The sequence below is a fragment of the Lactuca sativa genome, chromosome 9, assembly GCF_002870075.4.
Source record: "Lactuca sativa cultivar Salinas chromosome 9, Lsat_Salinas_v11, whole genome shotgun sequence".
NCBI classification, from domain to species: domain Eukaryota; kingdom Viridiplantae; phylum Streptophyta; class Magnoliopsida; order Asterales; family Asteraceae; genus Lactuca; species Lactuca sativa.
In genome coordinates, this window is record NC_056631.2 from 163,602,236 (window position 1) to 163,613,053 (window position 10,818).

At 35.3% G+C, this 10,818-nt stretch overlaps 2 protein-coding genes across 4 annotated transcripts; one reads left to right on the forward strand and one right to left on the reverse strand.

The window, feature by feature from the left end:
• Positions 1-589: 589 nt before the first annotated feature.
• LOC111888126 (protein TORNADO 1) lies at positions 590-6,000 on the forward strand. Its single transcript, XM_023884255.3, has 4 exons — positions 590-2,172; positions 3,081-3,509; positions 3,595-4,406; positions 4,531-6,000. The coding sequence occupies exons 1-4, from the start codon at positions 657-659 to the stop codon at positions 5,902-5,904; spliced, it is 4,131 nt and encodes a 1,376-aa protein (XP_023740023.1). The 5' UTR covers positions 590-656; the 3' UTR covers positions 5,905-6,000.
• Positions 6,001-8,309: 2,309 nt separating this feature from the next.
• On the reverse strand, positions 8,310-10,593 carry LOC111888105 (uncharacterized). 3 transcript variants are annotated; one of them, XM_052767205.1, is made up of 2 exons: positions 10,343-10,593; positions 8,310-9,694 (listed from the first exon to the last, which is right to left on the reverse strand). In XM_052767205.1, exon 2 carries the CDS (start codon positions 9,678-9,680, stop codon positions 8,535-8,537), a length of 1,146 nt encoding a protein of 381 aa, XP_052623165.1. In that variant the 5' UTR covers positions 9,681-9,694; positions 10,343-10,593; the 3' UTR covers positions 8,310-8,534. The 3 variants fall into 3 exon arrangements, with proteins under 3 accessions (XP_052623165.1, XP_042753911.1, XP_042753912.1); XM_042897977.2 differs by lacking the exon at positions 10,343-10,593 and adding an exon at positions 10,154-10,309; XM_042897978.2 differs by lacking the exon at positions 10,343-10,593 and adding an exon at positions 9,924-10,125.
• Positions 10,594-10,818: the final 225 nt, after the last annotated feature.

Sequence of the window (10,818 nt, forward strand, 5' to 3'; positions counted from 1 at the left end):
ACTTGTTGCAAAATTAGAGGTTATTTTATGGATTTCTTTTTGTTACTATTTGAAATGTTTTATATAAATATTGGCTATATTTGCGTTTTCCTCAATTAATTAAGAAATGGTAAATATAAAATGCAATTACCAATGTTCTGATCATACTTACCATAGTCTTTCTAAATTGATTTATTTCTCTGTTTTCACAAGTCATAACTACATAGTAAGAGAATTCAACTGTATCAAGAATGGTATCAATGCTTTGAAAAATCCATCATCCAAGCATCAAGGAATGTATCATTTCTTTGCAAGAAAACATGCTTTCAAGAAAGCAAAAAAATATTTAAAAGAAAAAAAAAAAAAACATCATGGGTTTCATATTAAATAAATTTACTATGTACAAAAACTTACTTATCATTTTCCTTTTTCTTTTTAAAACCAAAAAGTCGTTATCCGTCTTTCTATATCGTCCCTATATTAATAAAATAAAAAAATAATGAGTGGGAGAAATAATTGATGCGCTTTTCAAAGTTTCAAAAAAAAAAAAGCAAACAATTAAAGTTAAAGTTAATAAAAGTAAAATCCTATTTTCCACCGAAAGAAATCATATTGACAAAAACCTTATTTGGGTTTACGATTTTTTATGTCATGAAGCAACTACAGTTTCATCATCAATGGCATCAACATCAAACCAGAGCTTAAAAGATCTTCAATGGCTTTTTCAATCAATTCAAACTGAAAGTCTCAATCTTAAAAGCATCTCTTTCCATCTTTCTCAACCAACATCATGTTGTCATCAAGAAACTCAAGATTCGATTCATATAAACATTTCAAGCGATTCCCATTTCCAGTTTTCCAAAATCCTCACACTCCTATCAACATCTTCGAAACAAAATTTGCTGCAAAATGTGGAGTTTTATCAAGTTGAATGGCAGATGGAGGAAATGACGAGTCTCGAGGTTCTCCTCGATGGTTCTGAAAATGTAAAGCAACTTGCATTCAAATCGAATAGGTTAAATGCCGATTGCATGGGGAAATTATCGAAGATGCTGAGGAAAAATGAATCGATTAAAGAGATTATTTTGTCGGAATCGAGAATTGGTTCGTTTGGAGCTACTCTCATTGCTTCAGCTTTAAAGGTGAATTCCTGTTTAGAAGAGTTGCAGATATGGGAAGATTCAATCGGATCAAAGGGAGCAGAAGAGCTCTCGAAAATGATCGAAGCAAATTCAACATTGAAGCTCTTAACCATTTTCGATTCGAACTCAATCACCGCCACCCCATTAATATCAGCAGTACTCGCGAGAAACAGGTCGATGGAAGTTCATCTATGGAGTAGCGAACGCAATAGAAACAATAGCTCAAAAATTGTTGAATTCGCACCTGAGAGCCAAACGCTACGAATATACCGCCTGAGCACTTCCGGGGCATGTAGGGTTGCCGGTGCTCTAGGGTGGAACACGACGGTCAAATCTCTGGACCTAACCGGCGTCCGATTGAAATCGCGGTGGGCCAAGGAATTCCGGTGGGTTCTAGAACAGAATCGGAGTTTACGAGAAGTAAACCTCTCGAAAACCTGCTTGAAAGACAAGGGAGTCGTTTACGTCGCCGCCGGACTTTTCAAAAACCGGTGTTTGGAAAGCTTGCGTGTAGATGATAACCGATTTGGCGGGATCGGTGTCGAACACTTGCTCTGTCCATTGACTAGGTTTTCGACTCTTCAAATTCAAGCAAACGTAACCCTAAAATCGATTACATTTGGGGGGAGAAGAACGAAGATAGGGAGGGATGGACTGATAGCGATCTTGCAGATGATTAACACTAATCAAAGTGTAACAAGATTAGGGATATATGAAGATCAAAGTTTGAAACCACAAGATATAATCAGAATCTTCAAGAACTTGGAGAGAAATGCTAGTTTGAAGTGTTTATCGTTGCAGGGTTGTAAAGGGGTTGATGGTGATTTAGTGTTGAAGACGATAATGGAGACTTTACAGGTGAATCCATGGATTGAAGAGATTGATCTTGCGAGAACCCCACTTCAGAATTCTGGAAAAGCGGAAGGAATACATTTGAAATTAGGTCAAAATGCAAAATCGGAGCCTGAAGTTGAAGTTGATTTGCTTAAGGATATGCCTATGACTGTTCCCAAGAGCTGTAGAGTCTTCATCTGCGGAGAAGATTTTGCTGGTAAGTTCATTATACAGTTTGGAATGCACATTATATGGTTGATAAAATGCTTGAATCAAATTGTTTGAAATGCACATTATATAGTTGATAAAATGCCTGAATCTGCATGTTTAGGATGTCAGCATAGTAGTGTTCAAATGTATTTCTAATAAAAAAAAAAAGGTAAATCTGTCATTTACACAAATTCAAACCCTAAAGCCGCTAAAGAGTTACCGATGTGTGTTAAACCATTATATATATAAACCATATTAACAAAGAGTAGTTAAAATTGTCATTTACACAAATTTGAAAAACAAATTTCACAATATTCATCAATTTCAATTCAATTTTAACGTGAAGGAAAAAAAAGGGGGAATAGGTAAAAGTTTAGTATCTTAATACATTAAGCCATTTTTTTGGCTTAACCAATTTAGTCAGCTTGTTCAGATCGAGTAAAAAACACAAATTTCACGATATTCAACCATTTTAATTTCAATGTGAAAAGTTCAGAGGGAAAAAAATGGAAAAATAAGTGAAATGTTAATTTCTTAATACATTAAGCCATTTTTTTTGCTTAACCTATTCGATCATTCTGTTCAAATTAAGGAAAAACAAAACAATAATTGTCCATATCAAGTACTTAAACTAGAGAAATTAAATATCCTCCTACTTTTTGTTTCTATAAATCCTCCTATCTAATTAAATAGTGACATGTGTAACATTTAATGTAATTTTAGTATATTAATATGACACATGTATTGATTTAATTGAGTAGGAGGATTTGTAAGAACAAAGGTAGGATGATATTTAATTTCTCCTTAAACTATTATGCCCATTAAATAAAAAAACATACAACCCCTCACTACATACTCAAGACAAATCATTTATTTATTTATTAAGCACTTTATCCGTTCATTTTGTATATGCAGGGAAAACCACATTATGCAATTCCATATCACAAAATTTCTCTTCTTCAAAGCTACCATACATCGAACACGTGAAAACATTAGTAAATCCAGTTGAACAAGCAATTAGAACATCCGGGATGAAAGTAAAAACATTCAAAGATGAAGATACAAAGTTTTCAATATGGAACTTAGGAGGTCAACACGAATTCTTTTCCCTTCATGATCTCATGTTTCCAAACCATGGAAGCGCTTCATGTTTTGTAATTGTTTCAAGTTTGTTCCATAAACCAAATAACAAAGAACCAAAAACACCATTAGAGTTAGAAGAAGAGCTTCAATATTGGCTTAGGTTCATAGTTTCTAACTCAAGAACATCATCTCAACAATGCATGATCCTACCCAATGTGACTATGGTGTTAACACACTATGACAAGGTTGATCAATTAACAGGTGATCATTTTTTCGATGTCTTTTACTTTCATAGACCCCTTTAATAATGTAATTTTAAAGATATTTAAAATCTGTTTTTCAACAGATATCCAAAATACAATGAATGTTCTTCAAAGATTGAGAGATAAATTCCAAGGATATGTCGACTTTTATCCAACAGTGTTCACAGTTGATGCAAGATCATCTGCCTCAGTGAGTAAACTCACACATCACATACGCAAAACTAGCAAAACCGTTTTAGAAAAAGTCCCAAAAGTCTATGAACTCTGTAATGATCTCATAAAAATTCTATCAGATTGGAGGTCAGAAAACCACGAGAAACCCTCCATGAAATGGAAAGAATTCAACGATTTGTGCCAAATTAGGGTTCCATCTCTACGAGTCCAATCAAGAAACAATCAAATGATAAAGAAAATGGAGACACGAAGAAAGGCAATCGCCATGTGTCTTCATCGTATTGGAGAGGTGATATATTTTGAAGAATTAGGGTTCTTGATTTTGGATTTCCAATGGTTTTGTGGAGAAGTGATTGGTCAGATTGTTAGAAAGTTGAGTTGTAATGAACAAAACTATGGAGGATTTGTGAGTAGGAAAGATTTTGAGAAGATTTTGAAAGGAAGTTTACATAGTCAAATTCCGGGGATGGGGTCAAGGATTTTTGAGAATTTGGATGCAAGTGATTTGGTGAAGATGATGATAAAGCTTGAACTTTGCTACAAACAAGATCCATATGAAGAAGAATCTTTGTTGTTGATTCCTTCTCTTCTTGAAGAAAGTAGAACAAGAACACCAAAGTGGGAGTTGATTACATCTGATTGTGTTTTTGTAGGAAGACATCTTGAATGTCATGATTCGAGTCACATGTTTCTTACTCCAGGGTTCTTCCCAAGATTACAGGTACAAAATTACCAATAATAGCAATATGTTACGTTTTATTTACAAATAATAGATATGCACTTACGATTTCTTACCTATAATAGCAATTTATTTACTAATAATAGAAAGGTACTTCTGAAAACAGGTTCACCTTCACAACAAAATCATTGGACTCAAGAGTCATCATGGAGCAACATACAGTCTAGAAAAATCCCTCATCTTGATAAACATCAATGGAGTTCATATCAGGGTGGAGCTTGGAGGACAACTAGGGTACTATCTTGATGTTCTTGCTTGCTCCACCAAAAACCTAACTGAAACCCTAAAGCTCTTCCGGGAGCTTATATACCCAGCAATCCAAAGCCTCTGTAATGGTGTAACATTGACTGAAAACATCCTTCGTCCAGAATGTGTCAAAAATCTCACACCCCCACGTCACCGGAAAACCCAATTTGTCCCACTCGCGAAGTTAAAACAGGCTTTGCTCTCAGTTCCGGCAGACGGAATGTATGATTATCAACATACCTGGACACCGGTGTTTGACTCGGGGCGGCAGGTGGTCAGAGCTGGGTTTGACTTTGCGCGGGATTTATTATCGGATGATGATTTCAGAGAAGTGCTTCATCGGAGGTATCATGACCTTTACGATCTGGCTATGGAGTTACAAGTGCCGACGGAAAACAACTCGGATGAACCGATTCACGATGAAACCGGAAAAATCGACCCGTCGTTTGCCGGAATTGCGAAAGGGGTAGAAGAAGTGATTCATAGACTTAAGATAATCGAGCAGGAAATTAGGGATTTGAAACAAGAAATCCAAGGGTTACGATACTACGAACATAGGCTATTGACGGAGCTCCATCGTAAGGTTAACTACTTAGCAAATTTTAACGTTCAGATAGAAGAAAGAAAAGTACCGAATATGTTTTATTTTGTTAGAACTGAGAATTACTCGAGGAGATTAGTCACGAACATGATCTCCGGGATGACTGCTCTCCGGCTTCACATGTTGTGCGAATTCAAAGGCGAAATGCATGTTGTTGAAGATCAAATGGGGTGCGAGATGATGCAGATCGATAACAGAGCTGTGATGTCTGTGGCTCCATACATGAAAGGGTTCATGAAGCTTTTGACATTTGCCCTAAAAATAGGAGCTCATATAGCTGCAGGAATGGGGGAGATGATACCGGATTTGAGTAAAGAAGTTGCGCATCTGGCCGGAAACCCGCTTATGTTGGGGGCTGCCGGTGCTGCTGCTACAGCTGGGGCGTTTGGGGCAGTAGGTGCGGCGGTGGCCGGCCGGAGTAGAGGGAGGTCGACGAATGTTCAGCAAGATATGAAGGCGGCGCAGCAATGGGTAGTGGATTTTTTGAGGGAAAGGGGATGTTCCACAGGAAAAGATATTGCTGAGAAGTTTGGGTTGTGGAGAGTGAGATATAGGGATGATGGTCAGATTGCTTGGGTTTGCAGACGTCATATGTATACAAGAGCAAATGAAATAGTCGAGGTACCTCTGTGACATTGAAAAGATTAGGGTATGTTGGTTTGAATCATGTTATATTTGTATCTATACACTATTATTTATTTGTTGAAAAATTAAATATCTTGTAACTTTCCTTCTTATCTAACATATCTAATCTTTTATTCGTGTTAAATATGACAAATATTTTTAAATATTATTATTTTTATTAAATATAACATTATATATATATATATATATATATATATATATATATATATATATATATATTAAAACACATGGAAGGTTTCAACAGCAAACTTTCCATGTTTATACTTCTAACACTATATTTTTTCTTTTTTTTTAATTTTACCACTAAAGTTTCAATAAACTTTTCATTTTTATAATTTTACCATTTTATTTTTACTTCTTCATATTTTTGTCCCTAAACTTTCACTTTTACTTCTTTAAAACCATTTTTCTTTATTCTTTTATAATTTTACCACTTTATTTTTTACTTTTTTATAATTTTGCCACTAATGTTTCAACAAACTTTTTCTCTTTATAGTTTTTATACTTTACTTTTACTAATTTTGCCACTAAAGTTTCAACAAACTTTTCCTCTTTATAATTTCGACACTTTATTTTTACTTCTTTATATTTTTGCCACTAAACTTTCACCCGTCCTTTTCCTAGTTTTCATTATTTAACATGGACAAACGAATAATAAGAATAAAATATAAAAAATTATTTTATTATTATATTTTTTTTCATTTGTTTAGAGTATTGGACGTGCACAAATAGATGTACTACTAATTTGATGTCACGTTATGTTTACATTTAATGATGTTATATCATCAAACAAGAAAATGGTTTTCATATTATAATAATTTTTATAACATTAAATTTAATATTACAATAAAAAAAAACATTAATTTTAAAAGACAATATTTTTTCATAGTCCTAATTAACCCAAATAACATTTAAATTAAACCTAAAACCATAACATTTTACTACTAATCCTAATTAACCCGAATACTTCTTCCTAATTTAATCATTCATCACTTGTAGCACCGCTAGACCTTGAGGCACCAAACTCTCATCGCTAGTTCGAAGAATTAATAACCGTTATGTCATTAGTTCTCTCTATTTTTGCTTCAGCTTCTCCCATGGGAACTCCAAGTGGCGACGTTTCAACTCATTTTTTTTTCTTTTTGTAATAAATTGTGCTCATTGAATTTCCCTTTAATTCCATCGCATCTTTTGCTTTCGCCTCAACCTCCTCTGCATGTCTTGCAACTCGCCTTGATTTGTCGTGTCCGGATAGTCGTCGTGGTGGGGAGATCTCCTCGATATCATCCGGGATCTCATCGGTGTCACCATTTAGGTCAATGCAAGTCTGCGGTGTGAGTCCGTGAGTCCGATACGTCAACAGAGCTCGAATTTCGAGACCTTTTGGATTGAACCTCCGACGATGTAGGGGTTTTAAGCCATTTTGGATCAAATCGCACCAACTCCCACGCTTTCTCGAACTCGAACACATGTCTCATCTCGACCCGATATTGTTCTTTTGCAGTTTTGAACAAATCAAAGTTGTTGGTTCCGCTTTGTTGTTGCGTCTTAAGCCGATTGTAAATATCATTGAATTATGTGCACCGCTTCCATTTGTTACTTAGCATGTCCGTATTGCAATACAGTTTTTTCTTCAATATAGTGTGGAATTTTTTGAACACCGTCTCACAATAAGCATATTTCTTCATCTCATTTCCGCGACATTCCCCCGTTATAACGCCGTTATGAGGCTTACACGTCGGTAATAATGCAGGTCTTTGGCCCATACGTGTACTCTTATCAAGTTTATGTATTTATATATAATACTTTTACCAAAATTTTAGAATGTATTTGTATAGAAAATTGAAATTGAAAACGAATATATGGGAATCTCTGTTGTATCAATATCAATCTCATTTCTTTGTACCAAACATTTCACACAAACCCCAAATTTTAGATTTCCAACAATTGTTACTTGGTCATCATTATTAAAGAGTATCATATGAAATATAAATAAGATACACTAAAGATTGAGTGAGAAAGTAAATGATTAACACACTCACACAACTATCTTCAACAAGTATGATGTGAAAGGTAATCACACAAGACTCCTCGAATTGGAGAAGCTGCCGTGAACAAGAAATTCATAGAATACAACCGGAAAACCTCACGTTCAAATGATCGGGTTTGAAATCAACATCAAAATGAAAGAACAAGGCATTTGAAGCAAATGTGATTACAAGCAAAATGCGTGGCAATATTGTAAATAAATAGAATATATAAACATGTCGAGTTTTCGAGCTAATCGAAATCGGAAACTTATCTTAATCAAGACGATCCTAAAATCAACTAAAAATAACCTAATAGTGTCATATCAGTCTCAATTCAAATATATATGACAGATAAACTCAAACTTGAAGAAAAAACTAACGTTTTTAAAATAAATAACAACTAAAGAAAATACAATCAACAACATAACCAAAAGAAAATGAGACGAAAAACACGATGTTCCATACATAAACAACACTAATAATCATCTAAATCCCTCACTATCACCTCCAAATTGCGTCGGCATTTATGCTCCAGTCATCCGAGCATTCATGATATCGGATGACTGGAGCATAAAATCATCTATCACTTCAAAAGAACGCCCGGCTCCCATAAAAAACTCGTGGGCGGGTCCCATTTGGTGTTCCCGAGTTTTGATCCGAGCTCGAGTCTCCCGAACTCGTCTTCTCGTTCTCCATGTCCAATGGCAGCTTCATCTTCGCCAACGACTCCGTAAACTGCTGCATACTCTTCATGTACAAATCCACAAAATCTTGTTGCACCACTTTTTGATCCATCTCAAGATTCACCACACCCACAGGCTTGTTTGCCACGTCACCAACCGACCCATCTTTAACCGGGTCATCTTTAAGAGACGATTCCGATTCCGATTCTTGATTTCCGGATTCAAGTTTATCGGCAACAAAAGGAACGGAATCACATTGAGACCCATTAGTCGAGACACTTGTTGGAGGTGACTCAGGTTTGGTTTCGATCCCATGATCGAACCCAAACGATGCACCGTTTTCCGAACTAGTCTGATCATCTGTATCAGACGAGACTAAGCTCTCTGAACTAAGCCCGATATATTCCGACACCATCATCTCGTTTTCATTCGCAATTTTTGGATCCGGAAACTCGAGTTTATCCAAATCGGAAACCAGCGTGTCGGAATCTGGACATGACGGAATCGGAATCGGAATCTCAATCACATCCGGTGACACTCCGTTGTATGACAAAGAGAGATGAACGAAACCGGAAGGCGAGTGGAAAATATCATTCGTTGATAACGAGAACTCCTTCTCGACTTTCTTGAAGATAACATCGGAAAGTGGGATTACAGTGAAACCTAGCAATTGATCTTCGAGGTAATTCCGGACTCGGCTTAACATATATATTTCACATTTGATTGAAGTGTCAAGAGTGGGGACATCGATTGAAACCTTTTCGTTGAAAACGGGATTTTGTCCACCTCCATTTATTGTGTTTGTGGTGACGGATTTTTCGGGGTTGGTAGTGAGGGTAATTTTGGCATAAACATCTTGTTTGTGGTATATACAGATGTTTTGAATGTCTCTAGCTTGATGAACGTAGATATCGAGAACACCAAGGGATGGGTCGGGTTTTTTTGATGTGAATTCAGGGCTTTTTGGGGACTGATTGAGATTATGGCTTTTTGGGTCGGAGTAAATTGATGAGTTCTTCAATGGTGATACAACAGATTGTGGAGATTCCATGAATTTAATTACACCTGGAAAACATTGAAACATAATAATCAAGAAACTGTTTCTTCAGATCATGAAATTACAGAGCAATGACGTGTGCCTTTTGCATATGTTGATAAACAGAAAACTACAAAAGTATTCATGATTCAAGAACGCAACAGATTATGCAGCCAATCAATTACCAAAAAAATGTAATCATAGTTAACAACACACAATTCAAATAATTAAACTTCATGATCAACATAAAAATCTAACCTGGATTCTCAATTGGGAAACAGAATTCTCAAAAAGGGGAAGCAAAAACCCTAATTTAGATCACCTAAACTGTAAACACATGCATATATATAGAGACCCGCGAAATATTGTCAGAGCTCAAGTACGTACTGACCCCAATAGTTATTGGATGAACATAAACCCTATTTTGACTAAAGGATAGCACAAAACTCGATTCAATAAGCATATTCCAATAAAGTTAACTACTTTACCTCAAAGAACAAAACCTCAGAATCCAAGAGAGGAAAAACAGGGAAAAAGAGAAGCTAAAACGGTAGTAGATATAGATCCCTTTGAATCATAAAATAAAAAACCCATGAATTGTTAAAAGTCGATTGCACAGGAAAAGGATAAAGCAGAAAAGCATCAAAGATTGAGTAGAAAGTGTAGTCCTTTCTTACCTTTTTTTTTTAATCACCAGAGTCCAAGAAACTGCTGTAGAATGTTGGTGTTTGGATTCAATGAAATCTTTGGAGAAATCGAGCTCGAAAATGAGGAAAATTGGAGAGTGTGTATTGATTTTGAAGAATGAAGAAAATTATGCGATTGTGTGGTTGGATTTTGAGGGGGGTGGTGGGTATTCTTTTCAATAATCAAGTTCGAATTGTCTTCTTGTTAATAAAATAATGGTAGATTATGCTACCGACATGTTATGCAAAGAAAATTCAAGGAGTTTTTCAACCAAGTGGTGTGGCAATATAATCAGGTATAGTAATTAAGATATAAATATTTGAAAAAAAATCACTTTATGTTTAGTTTGAAAAATCTTATCATTATATACTTTTTAGAAAAAGTTCAAAAAATATATATAATTTTCGTTCGATTTCATGACTTTCTAGTTGCAAAACTTATAAAAATTGCTGAAATAGTTAGTTTT